Source organism: Phocoena sinus, chromosome 15, assembly GCF_008692025.1.
Source record: "Phocoena sinus isolate mPhoSin1 chromosome 15, mPhoSin1.pri, whole genome shotgun sequence".
In the NCBI taxonomy this organism is placed as follows: Eukaryota; Metazoa; Chordata; class Mammalia; order Artiodactyla; family Phocoenidae; genus Phocoena; species Phocoena sinus.
The window spans coordinates 46838420-46863261 of record NC_045777.1 but is presented as its reverse complement, the minus strand read 5'-3'; the positions used below and the strand labels follow the sequence as shown (position 1 = coordinate 46863261).

Sequence of the window (24842 nt, the reverse complement as noted above, 5' to 3'; positions counted from 1 at the left end):
ATCTGATGTTAGGTGGAAACATAGGCCAGGACCCTTCCGTAGAGGTGCCCGTAGCCGTGATCTTTGGAGAAAGGGAGCACCCGGAACCATTGTGTGAGACCCAGACCAGGCAAGGCCGCCCGCTGAGCAGAGACTTTATCTCTAAGTGTAGTTCTCTGAAGAGCGTTCCTTTCAAAGGAACACTCACCACATGGTAAGGTGCTAGGGCTTGGAAAAAACTGCTTGCATTTCCCTTCTTTTTTTGTTTTTTCTGCGGTACGCGGGCCTCTCACTGTCGTGGCCTCTCCCGTTGCGAAGCACAGGCTCCGGACACGCAGGCTCAGCGGCCATGGCTCACGGGCGCAGCCGCTCCGCGGCATGTGGGATCTTCCTGGACCGGGACACGAACCCGTGTCCCCTGCATCGGCAGGCGGATTCCCAACCACTGCGCCACCAGGGACGCCCTGCGTTTCCCTTTTGATTTTAAGAACTGTGGTGAAGAAAAATGTTGTGGATCAGCCTCCTAGACCTCAGGGTTAAGGTGGAGTAACTTTCCATATAAGCAACAGTTTGTGGAAATTCCAGACTCTACCATCCAGTACATCAGAGCTACTTTTGGGGTGCAGGTAAGGGTGGGGAGGTGGTAGTTGTAAAAAGACAGCTTCCTGGGCCCCTGTTCCTGTGGTTACAATTCACCAGGTTGGAGTGGGCTCCAGGAATTTGTATTTTTAAGACTCTCCAGGTAATTCTGACATGCAGCCGGGTTTAGCAACATTTATATAGACACTTCCTCAAACTTGGCAGTCTTATCTATGAGGAAACCTATTTCCCCCTCTGATTGCTCATTTGTAACTGAGCTGTTTTTATGGGCCATGTTTTCCAAACCATATTTTTAAATTCTCAACAATTCATAGAACTTCTAAGTCACATCATTACTTCAGGGCTTACCAGGCATAATTATTAATGTATCATTAAACATTGCATAGCTGAAGTCATTACCCTAAGTTCATAGTATTTACATGCTGAATCGGACCTAGTAGAAAGCATTTCACAAAGCTTCATGCTTCAACTATTCACCATTGAGAATGCAGGTCCAAGGAGATACACCTGCCAAGCATGAGCAAACCTGCCCTGATGGTGTCAATAAAGCCTTCCTAACTGCCAGCGTTTGCCCAAAGCATAAAACCTTTCCTCATCCTTCGAGACCAGAAGTGATCTCACTTGCTTTTGAATTCCCATAATGCTTGGTTTTTCCGGTCCCATGGGACGACCGATTTTGTCTTGAACTTGGCCGCCTCTTGTGTGCGAAGGCTTTCCGGCTTGTCTTTCATACCTTCCATCTTGGTATTTACATCTTACATTTATATGCTCAAAGGATAAATGTATGACATTTTTACTTCATGTATATAGAGAGGAACACATCATAAATCATTTCCCCTAAATCATAAAGCAAAACTCAATTTCATTTTGGTCTTTTTTGCCAGAACTCCCAAATTTTATTCTTATTTGTTCAGTGGACATTTCAAACATTACACTCATTTTCTCTTTTTCGGTAAGGATTTATGTTTTCCTTTCATGCAGAGATACATAAGCTTTTCATCTGAAATCCTGAAGCCCCAAATCTCCCTCCCCCATACCCCTTTACCCCGGCCACCAGCCCCCTCCCCTGCCAGGTCCCTGGAGAATCCACAGAGCACTGAGGTCCCGCCAGGCAAGCGTTTTTACTTATTGTTGGATCCAGTGCTGATCAGAGATCCTTGCCCCAGGACACAAGGCTGGACTCAGGCAGGCTGAAGAGACTTGCTCCTTGGCCCCTTCCTCTGGGCTGTATCCCGGTTCCTACAGGGGCTTCCATGAGCAGGGGAGCCGTGGAAGATGGCACCCGCCCCATGAACACTGACTGCATCCCTTCTATCGATAGAGAGCTCGGAATCCTTGACCACACGCCCCTACACCTCTGGTCTCCCCCAGAGGTCAGGGTGTGCTGTTACTGACAGCATTGTGGCCACGCGTGCAGCTGCTGTGTCATTTTTACTCACACAGCAAAAATGAAGTCAGTAGCCAAGGACATTGTGATCTAAGCGGAAAAAATATTGCTGAAATTAAACATTTTTCAAGGAAAAACTAGATCCTCTTAACTGGTTCTCAGAATAAATATTTTGTTTTGATTTGTTTTGTCCCTATTTTTCCTCTCCTACTGGAAGTTCATAGAACTCCTAACTTTTAAATCCCATCATTTTATCATTAATTTTGTGGAATTATGTGGTATCATTAAGACCAAATTAAGTCAGAGTTATTCTCTGACAAGTCACATATGCAGTTAGGTTAAATACCTGTCTTGAGCTGGAACTTACTGTCAGTTGGCAAATATTTTTGTCATTGCTTGAGCAATTCAGGAAGCAGAGATTTTAGTAAATTGTAACATTTAGATTGATATGGGATAATTAGTTTCCCTCTATATTATTTGTTCAAATAAAAGCATTAATGAAAACAGTTAATTAAATCCCTTGCTTTGGTTGTCCTTGTTATGTTCCCCCCAAAAATAGGAAATCAGCAAAAACATAAAAATAAAAAATAATAAGCATTCACCTGGCAGGTTGACAGGTTTCTACCGCTCAGAAGGGTAAGCAACATGAGAAGTGTTATGTTTCTTTTACCATGTTCACCATAAATTGGCAATGTGACCCTCTTTATTTGAAGGATAAGAATGCTCAGACCTAATTTTGTAGCTGTCCTCCCGAAGCATGGAATGAAACACAATAGCTTTTACTTATTTCCCTGGATACTCTAATCCCTCCCTGCTTTACAAGTATCTTTGAGCTGTTCCTCCCTCTGTATCCACAGCAACGTGAAATCCCACCGGAATTATCTGCTGTGGAAATGCAGGTGCACTTGTTTAATGTTTCATTGGCCTGAGCGCTTCACTTGAACTTTTTTTGGTTCCACAGCATGGTGACCTTTGATTTTGGAGCAGAGGGCTCACAATGATGCTAGATTTCGTTTCTATACGTTAAGCCGATACCATTAGACCTGAGATCGTGCTTTTCCCGACGCGCTGCTGCTTCTGCCATCTCGTCTAACACATGTCCAAACCAGGATGCACCCCGTGACCCACTTCCATGTACAGGAACTTTTTTATAAAAATTCATTAATTAATTTATTTTTGGCTGCGTTGGGTCTTCGTTGCTGCCTGCGGGCTTTCTCTAGTTGCAGCGAGCAGGGGCTACTCTTCGTTGTGGTGCGTGGGCTTCTCATTGCGGGGGCTTCTCTTGTTGTGGCGCACAGGCTTAGCTGCTCCGCGGCATGTGGGATCTTCCCAGACCAGGGCTCGAACCCGCGTCCCCTGCATTGGCAGGCAGATTCCTAACCACTGCACCACCAGGGAACTCCCTGCAGGAACTTTTTGAATATTCATAGGTAATCAGAATAAAAGCCTTAAATGTTTTATATCCATATTTCATCCTCAGAAGAGCTAAGATCTATTTGTACATTATAAATAGTATAATGACTTTGGACTGATACTCTTATATAGTTATAAATTTAAGAAATCAAATATTGGATGTTTCTAAATCAGATGACAGAGATAGCTATCACAGCAAAATATGAGGTTGAAGATAAAATGGAAATGCTGATGGTAATTTCATATAAAGTCATGAAAGAGACAGGGAACCTTCATGGAATAGCAAAAAGGTTGATGTTACAAAGAATGGTGAAGAGGCTAGGTTAGGCCCCAACCATAAGGGCCTGAGATACCATGCTCATGAATTTGGACTTAGTATTTTGGTTATAAAAATAGGTAACATTCATTGAAAATGTTTTGTGTAGCAGGCAATGGTCTAAGCATTTTACAGATATTATTTCATCTCATCCTCACAGCACCCCTGTGAGGAGCTAGGTTCTCTTATTCCCATTTTACCGGCTAGCGACTGAGCCACAGAGAGGTGGAATAACTTGCTCAAAGTCAAAGAGTTAGAAAGTGCTTGGGCCAGGAGTCCATTGAGGCAATCTGACCCCTGAGCCCATGGTCTTAGCCGCTGTGCTCTGCGTCTACCAAAGCGGTGAACAGACATAGACGTGAGATGGGATTTAATTTAAAAAGGGGTTTCCAGTAGCCGTGTGGAAGATGGGCGGGAGAGAGGCTTGTGCTGGGACGACTAACCCTGAGACTGTTTTCTCTGGGCAAGAAGGTGAGCGAAGGCAGTGTGTCCTGGGAATGGCAGGTGTTGGGCATTCAAGAGATGTGGACGACGTATACATAACTGGACATGGTGACCAATTGTGGAAAGGGAGAGAGAGGGTAGGAGTTTGAGGTTGGCTCCCAAATTCCTAACTTGAGAGGCAGTCTGTTGACCATGCCTTTGATGAACTTAAAAGAGGAGTGGGCCTGGGCCACATGGACCTTTGTTTGGACACGTATTGAATTTGGGATACCTGTGGAGGGGCTATGTTAGGACTGATGGGCATCTGGAAATTAGGTTTCTAGCTCAGAAGAAAACTATAATGTAAAGATGTAAGATGAAGTTGTGGTGTCAATCACATCACCCAGGGAGCTGGGCATGGAGACCGGGAAGTTTGGCAAAGGATAGATGGGGCACGGAGGAGGAGCTGGCGAGGAAAGCAGTCTTCAAAGAGACAGTGCTGTCTCAGACCACGTGTTCTATGGCGGTAGCTCCTGGGTGTGGCCTCCTGCATGGTCCCAGCTGTCCACATGTCCTCCAGCCCTTGTTCCTCAGGATTCCCACCAGCAGTGGCACCCCACCCACCATTGCTAGTCCCTGGATGAGCCCCAGAACCCTGCCCACACCTCTGCCTTCACTCAGTCAAACACTGTGGAGTCGGCTATCTACTTCCTGCTCAGACCCTGACTGATACAAGCATCTTCCCTCATCACCCCCCACACCTTTCCTTTAGGAGTCAATACATAGAGATTTCTAGTTGCTTTCTAGTGTTTATTCTGTACTTTGTCCTTGACAACAGAACCCTGGGGGGTGTGGTTCTTGGAAAACCCATTGTGTTTCTCTTTGAAAAGCCACATTTCTCAGCCTCCCTTGCTGCTATATATGGCCATGTCACTAAGGTCTCCCACGTCAGCAGAAATGTCATGTGAGACTTTCAGGGAAGCTCTTTAATGGGCATCCCTTTCTACCCATTCCTCCTCCCTTGTGCCTGTAATGTGGATGTGGGGTGTGATGGCTGGAGCTGCAGGAGCCACCTTGGACCTGAGGTGACCTTGCGAATGGAAGGCACACATTGAGAAGTGGAGAAGCAGGGCCTGCTGACGGCGTGGCTCCACCTGTCAGCACTAGACAGGTCACTTCCAGGTTTCTTAAGTACAGTTGTAAGAGAAACTTGCTGGGATAGGGAGAGGGAGAGACAGGAAAGGAACTTGAAGAGGAGACAGGGTTAATGGGACACCCCTCCCTTCTGAATGGGGGGAATGGAAGATGGCTCTTGTAGTTGTATCTGGAGGTGGCAAGAAGGGAAATGGAGGGAGGGGTCTTGCCAGGGGACTAGTTTCTGTTTTCCTTATGACGTGGAAGATGTTCTCACTTGAGAATGAAAAAGGGGGATAGTAGGGAGAACAAGAAAGGGTGAAGTAGGGACCTTGAAGATTGGATATAGAACCAGAACAGCCACAATGAAGAACGCAAAAGGAATTTGGCTAAGGCTAGAGAAGAAGGGTGGGAAGCTGGTTCCTTAATAGATAAAAAGTAAGAAAATGCCCCTCCCCCAATCTTTTGGCGAAATCTTTAATTGTACAATAGCATAATTCAGGGTAATGCAGTGTGGTAATTCGGCAATTTACAAGTCATTTTTACAAGTGATCCACGTTGTTAGATAGTTCAGACTGTTCAGTGCCAAAGAGATTGTTTCTTTAGTAAAAAATACCGCTGGATAATTACTAATCCACTTACTCACATAGAGACGTAAAAGAAGCCCGCATATAATTGTATTATTAGTACAACATAAACCACATTTTAGCCACATAGGCTCCAAAGCCCAAATAAATTTTGACCGCGTGTAAGTATAAACACGTATTATTATTTGCATTTTCCGTTAAATGGTAATTGGTGTGTTTGCAGACTGCAGCCATAAGTAGTCGGGGTTAATTGTGACCTTTATGTTATTTGAACGTATTCAAAAGTTTTATTCTTATTATTAGGGGATAAAATGTGCTTGCTTTTCTTTGTATCAAATAAGAATATTCATTCTTAAATGACACACATCCTTAGAGACTTTAAAGCAAAACCCTTCCTAATATTTAGCTATTTTTAAATGTCAGGTGCAGTTGAGTTTCTTCCATTGCCTGCCGTGCCATCACCAAAAGTCTCCTGCTTTTAATGGTACTTAACGGATTGTCCGCAAATTGATAGCATTTCCACGTTTGGAAATTTTCCAGTTCTCTCCTGGGAGAAGAGGGCAGGTGTTTTCCTCTAACTTGGAGAAGGTTTCTTTTTCTGCATTTGGTTGGTCTAAGGGGAGGGGTGAACCAAGAAGAGATTTTTAGAAAAAAAAAAAATGTTTTTCTCGTCCTGCTGAAGCGCAGGAGATCAGCCCACCCATAAGACGTTGCTGGCTGTAGCTGGCAGGCAGATCTGCAGCAGGAGTATCTTAAATATTTCAGGGAGACACAGAGGGAGCGCTGAGGAGCGTTCGCTTAGTGCTGGGCGTGCCGCTCACCATACCTGGGGGACTGGTCCCTGGGCCGCCTGGGTGAGTGCAGAGGGCACTGCTTGGGGTCAGAAGATGTGGCTTTCATTTCCGGCCCTGCTGCTTCTGAGCTTTGTGACCGTGAACAAATTACCTACCGTTTCCAACCTCGATTTTCTTCTGTCTGAAATACAGAGAATACAAACCTGCACCGCCCCCCCCCTGCCACCACCCCCGGCAGAAATTGTCCTGAAGATTAATCTCTATGACGACACCCATAATCATGCCTCGGGCCCTGGAAAGCCTGATGCAAATAAATATGAGGCAGCTTTGCTCTTGAAAGGAATCTTCTAGAATTCTCTCCTCTGTGATGCTGTGCTCTCCTGATCTGAGTAGTTACATATATCTGAAAGTCATAAAGCTAATGTTGACTATGGGAATTAGATGAGCTTTGCATCCCTGTCCACGGTTTGGGGTCTACAGGGCAGTGAAGGCCAAGGTTCGATGAGGAGATGCTAAAGCCAGATGGCCTGGGTTCACACCCAGCCTCCAGATTACCTGGCTGCACCGTCTTAGGCAAATCACTTTGCCACTGTTCCGCATAATAACATCGGGGTAATAATAGTACTGACCTCATCGTACTGCTTCCAGGACTCAATGAGGGCCTTGCAGAGCACTGGAGTGTAAGCACTCAGCAAGTTTCACCGTGGTGGTTAGAATTCCAGGCCATCTCTCAGAAGGAGTCTGAAACTCAAACTTGGCGTTGACTTATACTAAATGTACCCGCTTCCTCCCTGTTTGGGGTTTTATTTTGTTTTACTCTGAGAAGCAAATTTTAGAAAGTTAAATGGCACCTGCCTTCACAAGGCCACAGCTTTTGGAAGTTTCCGCCATTCGCTGCTCCGGCACCCTCTCGCTTCTTTCATTTAAATGGTCGGTTCTCTTGGAAGGTTTGTGCAAAAAGAGTTGCTGCGTTCAAGGAAAGACTCAACGATTGGAAGACACGTGAAATAAGGTTATACTGAATTGTAATAAACTTTTGCTGAATTGTGCTTTACCTCTTTTTTTTTCTTTTCTTTCTCCTTAGCTCTCACCTGAAGTTCAGTAATCTCACCCTGATTTCAACCCACGGACTCCCAGGAAGAAACCTTCTGGGCACTGAACAAAGGAAGTTTTTAGCAAGCGAGTATGTATTCTATTTTCTTTTTTTAAATTTTATTTTATATTGGAGTATAGTTGATTTACAATGTTGTGTTAGTTTCAGGTGTACAGCAAACTGACTCAGTTATACATATACATGTATCTCCTCTTTTTCAGATTCTTTTCCCATATAGGTTATTACAGAATATTGAGTAGAGTTCCCAGTCCTATATAGTAGGTCCTTGTTGATTATCTATTTAATATATGGTAGTGTGTGTATGTTAATCCCAGTCTCCTAATTTATCCCTCCCCTGCTTTTTCATTCTGAAGGCTGAATGTCCTAATTTGTGTACAGTCCTTTTTCTGCTAAATGGTAGAAAAGGGAAGTGGCAGGCCTGAGTTCAGATGTTCCTTAAGAGATACAAATGCAGGTTAAGAGTGAATAGCAGGTCTGGGAGGATGCCGGCCCTGTTCCAAACAACTGGGACGGGTCTGTGACCCAGACACCACCTGCTTTTGGGTTCTGAGTGACACTCCAGGGCATGGGAGCTTGGTGACTATATTTGCATCAGACCAGGCAACTTGCCGGAGGGAGCTAAAGTCTGGGCCCCTCCGTGGGGTGAGGGTCTCAGGCCCACCTGGCCCTTTGTCATCAGGGCTGGTGAGACAGAGGCCTTCTGAGTCCTCTGAGTCTGTCATTGTTTCTGTCCCAGTAGAATCAGTCTTTGACAACACCCCTTCTAGAAAATGCCACTTCATTATCACACAGCTTCCATTCGTTTTAATTTCCTGTAGCAAAGCATGAGTACAAGAATGATTAGGCTCCCTGCCTCTAGAAACAATGTCCCAATTTTTCCAACAAGGAGGGAGGAAATTGTTCTCTCTCTCAGAGAGGGGGGGGGTTCATTTTAGATCCACAAGGAAGGACCCTCTTTCCTCTGTGAAAAAGGCTGACTTTGCCTTCAAACTGTGAGAAAAACGGCAGTCTCCTTGCCGGCAGAACTAGGCTCATTTTGACCTAATACTTTGATCAGACTATAAACTTTGAGGTTTGGGGAAGGACATCATTAGGGTGCAGTCAAAAAGATGTGGTTTTTTTCTTTTTTTAAAAAAAATTATTTATTTATTTATTTTTGGCTGTGTCGGGTCTTCGTTTCTGTGCGAGGGCTTTCTCCAGTTGCGGGGAGCGGGGGCCACTCTTCATCGCGGTGCGCGGGCCTCTCACTATCGCAGCCTCTCTTGTTGCGGAGCACAGGCTCCAGACGCACAGGCTCAGTACTTGTGGCTCATGGGCCTAGTTGCTCCGCGGCATGTGGGATCCTCCCAGACCAGGGCTTGAACCCGTGTCCCCTGCATTGGCAGGCAGATTCTTAACGACTGCGCCACCAGGGAAGCCCCAAGACGTGGGTTTTGAGCCAGGTCGATGAATTCAGATCCTGCTGCCACCACAAAGGGGATTTCATCTCTCTGAGCTTTGGGGGTTTTGACTGGAAATGTGTATGATAAGCCAGCCTTGCTGGAGTTTTTGGTTAAAATTAGCCTAACACCAAGTTCTGGCTGAGCATGGAGGATCAGCCCACGTACACCCCCTTCCCTCACTTTCCCTTCTTTCCAAATGACATGATTCCCAGGAAATGCTGGTGTTCCTGATAAATGTCTCATGAGGAATTTCATTCAGTCGGCCTGGCAAAGGTTCTGCCAGTCCAGGTCAGGTGTGTTCCAGGAGAGACAGGCTAGCAAGTGATGCTCTGCTGGCCTGATTCTGTGGGGACCTGTGTGTGGCTACCCGGGTGCATGGTCACCTGGGGTCTCTGCCTCTGTCCTTCCCCCTCCACCCTCCCAACCCAGTAGCCAGAGCAAGGCTGCAGAAACGTGAATCAGATCCTGTCAACTCCCGAGCGGCCTGGAGCTTCTCTGTCCAGTGTGGCGGCAGTGAGCCACATGTGGCTGCTTAAATTTCAATTAATTACAGTTAAACGGGATTAAAATTCAGCTCGTTGATTACATGAGCCACATTTGAAGTGGGAGGCTAGCCACGTGTGGCTCGCAGCCCTATCAGACAGCCCAGCTGCAGAAGGGTTCTGTAGTCACAGAAATTTCCAGATGCTCTGATCTGAAATCTGCCCCTGTTCTGCTGGCTCCTCCGACCCCCTCTTTTACTGTTTTTGCCCTTGTTCTCTCTGCTGTCACCACACCAGCCTACTTGATGTCCCTCGAACACAACAGGCTAGTCCTCACCTTGGGGGTCTTTGCTTTTTTCTCTTCAGGTCTTTGCTGAAATGTCAGCTTTTCCATGAGACCTACTCTGACCATCCAGTCGTCCGCAGCAAACTCTCCAACACTCTATCCTCCTTCTCTGCTCTCTTTCTTGCTACTGAAATCCTTGTAAATATTATACAGTTTGCCTTTTAAAATTGTTTATTCTGAATCCTTCAACTATGATGTAAACTCCACAAGGGCAGGAATTTTTTGCCTTTTGTTCACTGATGGGTTCCCAGCATCTGGGACAGTGCTTGGCACTTAGCAGGTGCTCAGTAAATAATGTCAAATCGATGACAGTTACCTCCGAAAGTACCTGAAGAAGTCCTCTCCATCAGGGTGTAGACAGGGACTAAATAACACAGCCATATAAGACGTCTCTGGATGGGTACCTGCATGTTATCCTCTTAGAAACCACAAATTGAAACATCAACAGGATGTTGCCTTTCAAATGTTCCTCAGACCCCAGTACAGGAAATTATGTCTGGTCATGGAGTTTAGAAAGAACAAGTGCATTGATATCCAAAAATTTAATGATTCAAATTCCTCACGCCAAATACAAATTCTGAACTTTTCCGTAACCAGTGTTTTGATTTATTATTGCTGTTCCTAGTTTTTGAAAAGCCATGTTTTGTCTCCACACCTCCCCTGCCAAAACCCCGCCCTATCCAGCCTCTGGTGGACGTGCTAATGATGTGCCCGGGATGCAGCAGAAAGGAGGGCAGAGGGAGGAGAGGAGGAACCGGCAGTGGGAGAAATCCACTAATTGGACAATCAGCTGTGAATAACTGAAGGTTAATTACGATGCTCCTTTTTCTGGGAGCGTCAGGATAAACCCTTGCTGGAAACCTCTGAGGTTCGTTCCGGTCCTGCAGGGTTCTGATTGCATGAAGTGCAGGTCCTCACCACACTTACGTTTATTCCTCTGGAGTTTGCTCTTAATTTTGTACCTGGAACTCTAGGCTAAGTCTTCCCATCACTAGATTTGGGGTCACTGCAACTTTGAGCAAGCTGGCCACTCTCCACATATGTCCTGTTCCAGCAATTCCCCCATCCTGCATTTCTACTTTTTTTTCTCCTCCTTATTACCTGTCTCCAGAATGTTCTGTGAAGACAAGCTTCCACATTATTTTTGCGTCAGAGTCAAGGTCACTTGAGAAACACGAAGTTTCATTGACCTACCTTCTTTGGTTCCTTCTCTCTCTTCCAGAGGACTCTAGTGGAGATATTTCTCTTGTCCTCAAGCCTGGAGATGGCCCCTGCCCTGTGGGAATCTTAATGCTCATTAACTCTGCTTAGGAAATAATTTTGGAGAAATACCATTTACAGTCTCCAATATCTAGTCTCACTGCCTCATGGGTAAATTAAAGAAGGTCCAGAATGTATTCTAGTATCCGAAACAGATAGGCATCAGCTACACGCAGTGTAAATTTCTGTTTCGAAACTGAGAAATGTCATTCCATGTGGTCACAGGCTGTAAAAGCAAGCACCCCACATTTTTCAGTGCTTCCTAAGGTCCCTGCAACCCCAGCGTTCCCGAGGGCCAGTTCCCACTGGACAGAGCTTCAGATTTTATCTCTGAAGTATGCATTCTGAAATTATCAACACCGCTGGCCTACTGTCATTAGAAATAACATTGTCTTAGCCTTCCCCAAACTTCCCCTGAGAACTTTCATCTTCGAGCAAATCCTCATATGACGAATCTCTGTGCATTATCTATATTTAATTTTTCCTCATCTTGGACGGCTGACAGTACTGCTTCTGTTAGGAATGGATCACATCCCAAGTAAGAACAATCCCTCGTGGGTCTCTCACAGATGTATGAAATCAGTGAAGCCTCCTGTTTTCCTGTAAAGCTACCAAAATGGCTTTTTATAAGAGAATTTCATCTCACTATCTGTTATTTTCCTGTGGCAGACCAGCCTCCGATTTTCTTTTCTTATTAAGAAGAAATTTTCTTGTTTTTAAGTGTCATTGTGTGGAGAGATACAAAGCCCAGACTCTGTTCTCTTTCACAGGCCCTATAACAGGGTCTAATGTGCATCCATTACCAGGATTCTTTTTGTGTGGTGAGAGCAGACTCATGCGTGAATCAAAAAGAAAAACTGTTCTCCCATTACCACTTCAGAATCCTGTTTGCCTCCAAGGAGAGTAAACAGGATTGTGTACCATTAATATTATTTGGAATAATACCCTTCACATATGCATCCCACTTGACAGACAGCATCTCTTACATTCTTGTGTCCATCCCTTGCAATGCTCGAGGCATGTGAGGAGGGGTCGTTATCTCCTGCTGAGAGGTGAGGAAACTGAAGTTCTAAAAAGGGATGCAGAGTCCCCAGGGTCCATTTGCATCGGCGACAGAGCAGGGACACAGACCCTGGCACGGGGAAGCCTAGATTTAAACAGACTCTCACTGTTCTGCTGCCCTACACCCTGCGTCTTCAGAACAGGGTTATTAAAACGTCATGTACATGAGGTCAAACCTTCCAGAAAATTCTGGAAACAACCCTCACAGAACTCTAAATAAACCCAAAGCCACAGGAAACCCACTTTTCTCCCATTACAGTATTGTGTTCACCCTCGAATAGAACCCAGAGAACAAAACCTGTCTACCCTGGGCCTGCTCTTATGGAAGCAGCAGTCCCCGTAAATCACCTTTACCCTGAGAAGTGACCCCGCCCCCAGAGTCCCCAGGGATTGTACTGGATGCAAACATAATTCCCTAATGGACATTTTCTCTAAATAAAATGCGTTCTGTTGTTTTGGCATGAATCCATACACTAATTCTAAGAATGAATCATTTATTGAAAAGCCTTAGCAAATAGACAGGGTTCTCGATGTTCTGGACCTTTGACCCCTGCCTGTGGGAGTCCTCGGATGTCACTTTCTTCATGCTCATTCGCTCTGAGTCTGTGGTCAATATGACAGATCAACCGCTAAGGTAAATTTACACCCGCTATGAAATGGAAGCAAGAGTATATATGAATGATTACACGCACACACACACACACACATACACACACACACACACACACACACCCTCCCTGTTGTGGACTGGTCTACTCCAGGCAGAACAATTTAGCTTTAATGGGAAGATGTCGATTTGCAACTAAGTGTCTCATAAGGACAAATCTCCTGGCTAGCCTGGGTCCCGGTAAACTCCCAGCAACAGCACAGGCTCGGCCAGCCAGGGGACTTGAACCAGCTCAGCAGATGTCTAATTAATGCCCGCTGTCAGCTGCTCAAATGTCACTGATGGAGCCTCTCTCTCCGCAGCCACTGTTATAATGACAAAGATCACGCGTTGATGTCGCTGTGCTCCTGGGTCAACGTGGTGGTTGGTAAAATGACTGCCATAGACCGAGCAGCTAAGCAGGTCATTGTTTCCAGAGAAGAAGTCGTGCTCTACGACCACCTTGTCCTCTGCACCGGGCAGCAGTACCAGGTGAGCCCTCGGGGATGGCAGGGGTCACATGCTGACCAGGCCCACGTCTCAGGGTCAAGAGCGCCTCCCACCTGCACATGTGACCGGAACTGGGTCCAAAACCCTCCTGGAAACCCATTCCAAGAAAAACATTCTGCTCAAGGATAAGAATCACAGCAAGTTGGAGAAATGTCATCCTTGAAGCTGTTGTCCAAAAGTCTAACACGTACTGCTCACCAGAGCAGAATCCAGATGCAGCCTGGCGTGCGTCTGTGGAAAATTAATTTATGCTTCAAGAGGCTAACATTTGGCGGTGGTGATGGGCTTGCGAGAAAGTATTTCAAACATGCGCACCTTCTGTCAGCCTTATTTTATTTTGTCTCTCGGTTACAAAGCTAGGAAGTGTGTCTGGTTGCTTACCTGGTGACCGTGCTTTCCAACTCGATTAAATTCTCAAGCCACATTCCAGGGAAGTGTTGCAGGATGTGACCTATTCAACGTCCGACAGAAGCGAATTTGAACATTCTTGCTTTGCAACGCTGGAGCATTTCATGCAGAAATGCCACAGAAATAGGGCATCTCTTTGATGAAAAGAGATTTAGATGATGGAGTCCTTTCATTACATTTTCTCTCAGGGACTGGATAGGCCTCCAAGTTGGGTTTGTAGGGAGTTATCCACTCTCCACCCCAGGCATTGGTCATGTTTTTCTGCTCCTGTCCTAGGCCACCTTGGGGATGTGCTCAGGCCTGCTTCCCACAGATGAGCCACGGGTGGCCGGCCTGGTGGGGATAGACAGCCCAGCAACTGCGTGCATCACTGACTTCCAGCGCTGAGCCTGGGCTACCCACTGAGAGCACCTGGGGCACTTTTGAAATAAACCCAGGCCAGGGCCCCACCCCCAGAGGCTCTGTTTTAATTATTCTGGGGATGAGTGGGGTCCAGTCATCAGTATTTTTTTGAAGCTCCCAGGTGATTCTAAGCTAAGGTGGAGAAACACAGACTTGAACTTTCTCGACCTAGAACCTCATCTGTACCTTAGAGCAGCACTTCTCAAACTGCCATGTGCACGCACATCCCCTGTGCATCTCGTTAAAATGTAGATGCTGAGGGCTTCCCTGGTGGCGCAGTGGTTGAGAGTCCGCCTGCCGATGCAGGGGACATGGGTTCGTGCCCCGGTCCAGGAAGATCCCACATGCCGTGGAGCGGCTGGGCCCGTGAGCCATGGCCGCTGAGCCTGCGCGTCCAGAGCCTGTGCTCCGCAACGGGAGAGGCCACAACAGTGAGAGGCCCGCATACCGCAAAAAAAAAAAAAAAAAAAAAAAAAAAAAAAAAAAAAAAAAAAAATGTAGATGCTGAGTGGGGGGTGGGGGGCTGTGGCTGAGATACCTCGGTTCCAGCACGTTTCTGGGTAAGGCCAAGGCCGCTAGTGAGGGGACCACCTGAGGACCCAGCTTGGATCAGCGTCTGAGTGATTTCTTTTCTTTCTTCCCCTTCCTCCTCCCCTTCTTCCTCTTCTCCTTTTCCTTCTTCTTCTTTTAAAGCAATCCAATTCTCAAAGTTTAGGAAAGGATTTTTTTTTTTTCTGGATAAAGGAGAAAAATAAACTGGTTACTTAAGTACTCCTCTTTTTCAAACGTGAAACCAGAAGAAACCACCAAGCACCCCTTTGTCCCCCCCTCACCTACCCCTCCGAGTTCCAGCTGCTGCCTGCGACCGTGGACTTGGGAAAATGTGACAGGAAGGCCCCGGCCAGCTGTCCAGAGACTCAGGCGTCTGCCCATGTGTGCCCAGCTGCCCCTGCGGCTTCAGTCTGTGGTACATTAAGCTCTTGCCCTTTTAACAATGGGAAACACGAAATGAAGTGATAAAGAGAGTTTCAATTTAATTTTTCCAGAAGGACATAAAGATTAAAAGTACGTAGACTGATATAAAAAAGGCAGCTGGATTCACTAGGAACTTCCGGCTCGAATTTCTTTCCCTGTTTCCCTTCTCCGCCACTCTCACGGTTTTGCCCCAATTTTGTGATTTAAAAAAATACCAACAAGTTAAAATGATGAAAATAAGCAAGAAGACTACCTGTTATAAAATATAATTACAAATCTTAGCCTCTAATCTGACCTGTAAATGGCATGTACCAGTCTAAAATATCGTGCAATACATTTGATATCCAAATCCATAGCACTTATTTTTTTAATCAGAAAATCCACGCACAAGATACAGTGTGCTGCAGGGCTGCGTGTGAGGGGCCCTGGTCTCTACTTCCAAGCCCTCTCACCAGGGTCAGCCATTCTGAGGCATTTCTGTTGTTCGTTCTTCATTGGTTACCTCCCAGAACTACAAACAATGTGTTTATAGAAGTTTTCCCCTTGATCGGTCAACTTCCGACATTACCTATGACCTTTCCGCTTTGGACGATGAAGGTTTTTCTAGCTCACGTCCAGTACCCTATAAGCCCCTCCCCAACCCCAATGATGGATTTGATTATTTTTATTGGTGAGCACATGCCGGTTCTGAAAAGCTGTCTGCAAGACCTTATAACCAGGGTCCCCGAGCCCCATCCCTGGCTCATGGAGCATCGAGCAGAGACAGAGAGATGCCCACTCCCACGCCTGGGTGTGGGTCATCTCAGAGAGAGGAGGGATAAAAATGTATCAGCCTGAAGTCAGATGAGTTGGTGTGGGCCATGAGAAAACCGTGGCTGGGACTCCCACTGGGTGGTGCTCGGGGCGGGGGGTGGGGGGGGAAGCCAGCAGGGGGTGGCGAGAGCATGCAGCCGGGCGAGGGCAAGTGGGGTGTGAGCTCTGGTGAGCTTGGTGTGGGTGAGCAACGGATGTGGTCTCCAAGGAGGCGAGTTATGTCTCAGATGGGAGATAGAAGAACGTGGCATCGGGACAGTGCAGGCCCAGGCGAGAGCCTGCTGCAGAGGGTGGACAGAGCTGCACGCATCAAGGTGCTACCCCTTGTCGTTTGGCAGCGCCCAGCATGAAGAGACCTTCCTGTGTTGGGGTGGATTAAAGGGGAAAATAACAGCATGAGGCCAAAGAAAAGAGGCCGTTTTAAATCAAGACTTCAGATTCCCTGAGGCTTCTCCCATCAGAGCCAACATCTCCTCCCCTTGAATCTGGGCAGGCTTGTGACAGCCTTGACCGGCAGACTACGAAGGAAGTGACATGGCATGAATTTAAGTCCAAGTCAAAGGCTAGGCAGCTTCTCTTTGTCTGTGGGAACAGTGGCTCCTGGAGCCCTGAGCTGCCACATAAGGGTTCCAGATACCCTATGACCACCGTGCTGGAAATGCCATACATGGGTTCTCCAGTTGAGGGTTCCAGCCGAGCCCAGGCTCTCAGCCATCCCTGCCAAGGCCCCAGACATGTGAGTGAAGCCATCATGGACCCTCTAGACCAGACCATCCATACACCGAATGTCACCAAGTGCAGTGCCCTCTATCGATAACACATGGAATAAAAGGATTGCCCAGCCAAGCTCTACCCAAACTTCTGGCCACAAAGTCATGAAAGGTGATAAAACAGTGGTGGTTTAAACCACTAAGTATTGGTGTGAGCTTGTTGCAAAGCAAGAAACAACTGGAACAAAAAGATAACAGAAAAAGAGAAAAGAGAACAACATCTAGAAAAATCAGAGCAAGGGCATACTTTTGAAAATATTCCAGAAGGATCCTCTCCCTCTCTCTCTCTCTGTCTCTCTCTCTCTGCCTCTCTCTGCCCCTCTTTCTCTGTCTCTGTCTCTCTCCCCAGGACACTGTGCATCATCCTCATTATGGCCTCCATCACAGGAGCCAAAGGCATTTGAAGAGCAGAGGCTGAGCTGAGAAGGCCACAGGGTGAGATGAAAAGGGAGATGGGGAGTAAGAAAGGATTGATGTTAAATCTCCATCAAGAGACAGACCTGCTTCTGTACAAGTTGGTGAAGTCAGCTGGAGACCAATCACAAAACTCCCCTGGAGGGTGGAGGCAAAGGGCAAAGGGATACACTGGGTGCCAGAGACAAGAAGATATGCTAGAAGTGGAGGCCATGCCTGGACAGTGCTTCTCCCAAAGAAGAGGCCCAAATACATGGAATAGAGACAATAAAGATATGCTAGAAGAAAACTTTCCTTACCTGAAAACATCATCCAGTTGACCACATTCTTGGCAAAATCAAGGAAGAATTTTCTCAGCTAGTTACATTCTGATGAAATTTTGGTTCTATGAGAGCGATAGGGAAAACAATGAACAAACTTCAAGAGAAAAATAGCAGATTACCTCCCCCCACCCTGCCTAAAAAAGAACAAAAATAAGGCAAGGCAAATAAGGCAAAAAATTACCTCTCCAGCCTTCAGTGGTTTAAGAAATTGAAACTGGCTGCTCAGAATTTTGAAGAAAATGGGCAATTCAGTCATCGCATGCTCGCCTAAGTGTATCCTATTGGAGGATGGCAAAATGTGTTCTTTATGGGCCAGGCCTGAGAAAGAAGATCTTCCGTGGTCTTTAATTTGCACTCTGGATAACGGAGACAGAGAAGAACTGGACACAGTAGTATAAAAGGACACATGGCAACACCACAAACAAAAGGTAATCCAAATCATTTTTATAAATCTGAGAATAAATCCAAGATGGGCAATAATGAATCTTACTCTAAAGTAATCTAATCAAAACCGAGTTCTTAAAAAAGAAACCAAAAAAAACCCGAGTTCTTGAAAATAGGGGGAGAGGTGGCCAAGCAGGACTACTGCAGTGTCTTAAATGGGGAAGCACAAAGGCAATGTTTCATTCTTGACTCTTATATTTAGAGGAAATAAGGTTAAAGAATGCTTTTGAGCAGCCTAAATAAATTCACCTTCCAAAAACTGGAGAAGATGAAAAGGAAGAAAACATCCTTCATGTAACCAGAGGCAAGAAAAGAAAGAAAATAGCCACGATGCTTACACTTGAAAGTATGAACCAGAATGGCATAAGGAAAAAAACCTAACAGTTGTAACAGCGAGTGTCATGGTTTTAAATTGCCCCCATTACAAGATCAAGGATCTGTTTTTACGTGGACGTCAAAATACAGGAGGAATACAAAACAAACCACACTCAGAGTTTAAGAGTGAAAAGATAGTTCCAGGGGCACCAGCCAAAGATGTCAAGCAAATTCAAACAGCTGTTACGAGCAGCAGTAATAGTCATATCCGGCGAAGCAGAATCAGCTGGAGAAATAAGAGCACTGATCCTGACAAAGGGTGAAATTCGTGACGACAACGTGGAGGTCACGAGCCCGTTACATGGCACAATGTGGTTGTGTCACAGAGTGTATCGCAGGACAGAAGTGCACCTGCAGCATGACGTGCATTTCTTGGTGTCACATGTAAGGGAAGGAACCAGCTGAAGCACCTCCAGATATAAGAGGTCACCCCGGATGTTTAGCCAGAGGGGCAAAGAGTCCGATGGCTGAGAGTGTTCGTGTAGAAATGAATTCGACTCAGTGTGGCCCGGGGAGCAGATAATGACAGACATCAGAAGCCATGGGACTACAGCGCACATCCATCCTAAGAAACTACCTCCTAAGGGTCAGAGCCTCCGCCAAGAGGGACTGTCCGACCCCCGGGTAGAGCGGGCAGCCGGCAGGAGAGGTCAGAGCACCTGACCTAGATCGAGCACTGGCCTTGCACCACACCAGTGCTCCCTGAGGTCACCCTTGTGGTAACACCCTGAGCTCCCTGCCACTCCCACCCCCATTTCACAGGTGAGGGAACCAAGCTGCGGTGGGGCTGAGGTCAAAGGTCAGACAAGACAACTTGTCCAAGGTCACACAAGGGTGGCAGACTAGGGGCTAGGGTTTGAGCACAGGTGGTCTGGCTCCAGTTCTTCACCGCTGCCTGTCTCTCTCCTCCCTCCCTTTCTCCTTGTCTCCTTCCCCCTGCCTCCTCCTTCCCTCCTGCCCTCTCCCATCCATGTGCTGCAGAGGTTACACTGGATGGCTTTAAAAGTCTTCACAACTCACAAATTCTAGAACTAACCATTTATAGCTAGAGTCAAATAAACAGTTTTTTTTTAAGTGTTTTTTTTTTCTCTCTCTCTTTAAAAGTATCTGGGGCTTCCCTGGTGGCGCAGTGGTTGAGAATCTGCCTGCCAATGCAGGGGACACGGGTTCAAGCCCTGGTCTGGGAGGATCCCACGTGCCGCGGAGCAACTGGGCCTGTGAGCCACAACTACTGAGCCTGCGCGTCTGGAGCCTGTGCTCCGCAACAAGAGAGGCCGCGATAGTGAGAGGCCTGCGCAGCACGATGAAGAGTGGCTCCCGCTTGCCACGCTAGAGAAAGTTCTCACACAGAAACGAAGACCCAACACAGCAAAAATTAATTAATTAATTAATAAACTCCTACCCCCAACATCTTAAAAAAATATACATATATATCTGGAGAAAAGCAACCTCAGTTCTGGTAAGGTGGCTTCCTGGTGTCCTCAAGAACCCAGGCCCTTCTGTCTTTTGTTCTTCCATCTTTGGAATGTGGCTTCCATCCTCAGCACCTTGTGGTGACTGCTGTGGTTCCAGCCATTTCATGTGCAAGAAGCAGGAAGGAGGAAAGACTAGAGCAGAATGACTTTTCGAGTTGCCCTCCCCCTGCCCTCAAAGGACACCTGCTTATCTCTCTTGACCTCTCAGGTCATGAGTTGGGAAATGTTCCAACTGGGTATATGTCCCAGGAATCTGTTACTAAGAAAGAAAGGGAGACAGGATATTAGTTAGGCCACCAGCATCCCCTACTGCCATGTTAACTTGCCGAGGAGAACAGGGTGGCCAAGGGGCTCCCACCAGCAGGTGATGCTCCGTCCCAAATGATCTGGAATGGTTGAGAAGTGTCTGCTTCTCTCCAATCACGAGTCAGTGCCAATTCAGTGGTGGTAGAGAAGCTCTGCTTTGGGGAGCCAGCACTGATGGTGCGTCTTCAGTAAATGTGCCCACGCCTCTTGTTGAACTCTACTCCCTCCTGTCAAACTCTACTCCCTCCAATTGAACTCTACTCCCTCCTTTTGTTGATGACATAATATGATTTTTCCCCATAGATCCCTCTTGATATACTGAGTTTTGCTAAACTCCGTGTGGACAAATTAATTAGCTTTGGGATTTAAACTTCTAGCTCCAGTTTTACCTATTTTGTGAAATGCCACCGTGCGAACATGAAAATATATTATCCCTTTAATTTCTCTAATTCTTTATAGTTAAAAATGTGCAAAAACAACTCCACCCATTTAAATGCGTGGAAGAATTATATGGATTATCAGAATGCAGTTACCTCTCAGGACTGTAGCAAACTAATTCTCGTTTTTGACCTTCTTTCTTTCCCCCCCTCTTTTCCTTGTTTTTTCATATGAACACCCACTATTTGGAATGATAAGTCATCGAAAGTTTTATAAATTGAATGGCTCTCAATTTGTTCTTCAGCCCTGCCTTTTCCTGCCAAGGATTTTTCCTGACTTGTTAAAGCATGATTTACTAAACTGGTATAATGTTACCCCAATTTCATTTTCTCTTATACTATAATGCATGTTGTAGTTCTGGTAAAGTTTCAAACCTCCAAAGCACAGTATTCAGTATTGTGCACTTTAAGCCATTCACCAAAGCCCTCAGTGGACTGCTTTATGATAACCACGAATATACTAATGCCAAAATTTTAGTGTGATATCGCTATATAAATTATATTGCTAATAAGAGCTTTCCTCCACAATTTTAGTTGTAGTAAATGACCACTACTTATTGGGTTGTTCCTTTTTACTAAATATCATCTTACTGCAGCCTCTTTGTGGAGAAGGGACATCCAGCTTTAAAAAGAGATTCTGTTTTTTTTGTTTTTTGTTTTAGTCCAGCCTGAAATTGAATTAAATACATCACGGCAATGTGCCAAGGCTTTAGTACTTCTCTTGAGGAAGGATATACCCGAAAGTTTCCTAAATGTCATCTGGGGTTTAGTGGAGCCCCACGTGTCCCGGCACCAGCCAGCATTCACATCCCCCAGCACAGCAGGCACTGCCCGCGGTTGTCGGGGAGGAAGAGCCTCCCGAGAGCCCACGTGAGTCTCTGCTGCCAGTGAATGTTTTGCCCTTTGTAGCTGTAGGAGTCTGGCCTCACATCCTTAGGCCTCACGCCACGAATGTGCAGGACGGCTGCTGCGGGGCCTCTAACAGCAGCCGAGCTGCCTGGGAGTCTTGCCCTAGGTTCCGGCCTCGTTATCTCCCATAACCTCCACCTGCCGCCAAATGAACCTCGGAGGGGCAGCACGGGGGCCCACTGGGCACACCCGCCCCACTGTGGCATTTGACTTGGCTTCTACAGTGGCGTCTGTTTGCTCGATTTTAATTGAACCAAAGTAATGAACAAATCAGGAGTCCATATAAAATACCCAAATATCTGGCATTTCTTGAACGATCAGATCTGGCCACCCTGAACCCCAACTCTACCCTGACAATGACCAGATGGAGTTGAGTCATGGCTGAACGCTCTGGCCAGGGCCTGGGCGTCCAGCTTGTCACAACATCCTGGACACCAAGGACAAGAGTTGGCCATCATCTGTTATTGGGTTTCCTACAGCAGAGGAAAGCGTCTGTCTTCACCCACGTCTATGTCAAAAGCGAGGGAACAGGAGCTGTACTGGGAGGGCTCAGTGTTGAGAGAGAGAGAGAGCACTTCTTTGACAAAGTGAAAGATAATCCTATAATTTTCACAAGTAAGTAGTAGCCCACTTCCCTCATTTTGTGGGTAGACCCTCTACGTGCTTGAATTTCAATCCCTTGATATAATCGCCTCAGTGCAGATTGTTTTTACCAAAAACAGCGACATCAAGTCCAGTACCACGTGCTCTTCCATGGCCCTGCCCCCCTTGCAGGAACAAGCGGGTCCTGGGTTCCCTCCCCTTGACCCTGGCCAGGCCTCTGTGAAGACCTCCGTGACTGAACGTGGCAAGAGAGGCCCTGCTGGGCTCCCAGGACCGAGAAGAGAAGAATGTGGAGCTCTCTGGACTGCTACCCTCTCCCAGGACATGTGCCCTGGAACTCAACCCCCCAGCCCCCCAGCTGTGAGGAAGCTCAGGCCACAAGGAGAGGCCCCACGTGGAGTTCCGGCCGACGACCCCAGCTGGGATCACAGCCAGCACCAACTGCTAGACATAGAGTGATGACTTGTCATCTTTTTAAATACCCACCATGTTTTCTTGGGGAAAGAAAAAGGATTGAGAGAGTTTATCTCCAGGTGATTCCAGCCCCCGGCCATCAGGTCACCACCCCCAGCCTTCAGGTCTTCCCAGCTGAGGCCTCCAACATTGCTAAACAGACAAACTGTCCCCCACCATTCCCTGGCTGCATGGCTGACCTACAGAATCTGTGAGCCTACTGAATGGGGGTTTTGCACTGCCGAGCCTTGGAATAACTTGTTACGCAGCATCAGATGACCAGGGCAGCTCCTTCTGAGAATTAGCTCCAAGTGGTCATTTCGCCTGTTTTTTGTTTTGTTTTTTTTAATTAAGACCTGATTATATCTTGAGACAGCAAAAGGCACACCTGTACTGGGTATTGCTCTGTTTATTTTAATTAATCAATCAATCAATCAATGAATTAACTCATTACTTGTGAGCGCTTCACCTGTTACCACTGAAATAAGCATCTCTCTGTAATGTATCTCAGGTCCCACGCCCTACAGGGGCCGACATTAGTCAACACCCGACAAACAGAGAAGTTCTGAACAGCGGTCTGCAGCAGTACACGGGCCCGGTTCCCTGCAATCATTTCACCCTCAACGACGAAGAAGATTGCTTGAAGGCCCTGACTTGGATCAGGAACAACTCCATTGCTGTAGAAGGTAAGGATGCTGGTAACTGTGCATCTTTTCAGAACAGCATTTTATCTTTATAATGAGTCTTATTCTTCGTCTAGTTCCAGTATATAATTAGTGCCTAATTAATTCCAACCAAATCATTCATCTGCCGTGCTTTGTTTTCCAGATTAATTTACAACTTGTCATTTTTGGATACCCAGCATGTTTTCTGGGGGAAAGAAAAAGGCTTGAGATAGTTTAATTATCTATAATTATTTTATTACACAAAAATGAATATCCAAAGAGCAAAGCATGGCTAAAATCATTAACTAATTAAAGAATAATTTAATAAGCAAACATGTTTAGCAATTATATGGAAAATATGACTCCTTTTGTGAAGCTGAAAAGACCTCGGAAGAAAAGGAAAGGTCTGAGTTGGAAGGGCTCTTTTCTTTCACAACCCATTGTTCTCCTTCGTGGTTGCCTGCACAGTCCTTCCCACAAACGAACATATTCGAGTTGCCTGCCACTTCCTGAAGCCAAATAAGAGAGTAAAACATTTGTACAAATTGTTTTCTCAAGCATCTTCCTCTCTATTGCTTGGGTTAATGGAAATTGTTTGACTAGTAGAATAACTAGAACAGGGCCTGGCTGCCTATTTGTCTTTAATTGAAACCTGGGGAGTCAAGTTTTAGAGATGACTTACTGCAGCCCCTTCATTTTACCGAAAGCGCAGGGAGGATCAGGGACTTGGTTGGGTTATACAACCACCTGTGATGGGCTGGGCTTCTAACCCAGACCTTTGATTCAGTCCTGGGATGGAAAAATCAGTAAGTGACTGGAGTGTGGAGATCAGTATATAAAATTAAATATATTAGTTTATTGAATGTATTTGTTTAAATATAATTTCATTATGTTAGTTAATATAATTAATATATTAAAATTAAATATAGTTTCTTCCGATTTTTGGTGGAAGATTTAGGTGTTAACTTTTTGTCGAGTTTCTACATTTACTTCATTAAAAATCAAAAATAGGTATCAAAGGATATTCGATACATTGCTGAATTCAATTTGTTAGTACTTAGAGGCTATTTGCATCTAAACTCATGAGTAAGATTGGCCTGTTTTCTCTTTTATGCTTTACTTGGCAAGTTTTTGGAATCAAGGGTATGCTAGTCTCACAAAGTGTTTTGGGGAAGCTTTCCATATTTTTGGTGGGTCAGAAATACTTTGTATAACCTAAAAATTGGACAGGAATCACCCATAAAACCAACTGGGTCTGGAACCTTTGGGCAGAGGTGGGATATATAGATATATACTGGGGACCCAGAATAAAAACTTGTCAAAGTATTCAATATTTTAATTTTTGCATTAAAACTCGGTATTATTTTCAGTCTTGCATCTGTATGTGTTTAAACCTGTTTCAATATTTTAGTCATTCTTTAATCATTGCCCTATGACCTAAGTACACTTAGGGAATTCTCTGATCTGGGGGTCAGCAAACTTTTACTGTAAAGGGCCAGATAGTAAAAATTTTAGATTTAGCAGGCCATATGGTCTCTGTCCCAACAACCCAACTCTGCTGCTATGGCAAGAAAG

The 24842-nt window shown here is 45.8% G+C and overlaps 1 protein-coding gene across 1 annotated transcript in view; it reads left to right on the top strand.

The window, feature by feature from the left end:
• The window catches only part of CFAP61 (cilia and flagella associated protein 61), a 264938-nt gene that overhangs the window by 164712 nt on the left and 75384 nt on the right, over positions 1-24842 (top strand). The window contains exons 19-21 of the mRNA XM_032604424.1: positions 7718-7816; positions 13309-13477; positions 23114-23288. Coding sequence (XP_032460315.1) covers positions 7718-7816; positions 13309-13477; positions 23114-23288 — 443 coding nt within the window. The remainder of the gene's footprint in view (positions 1-7717; positions 7817-13308; positions 13478-23113; positions 23289-24842) is intronic.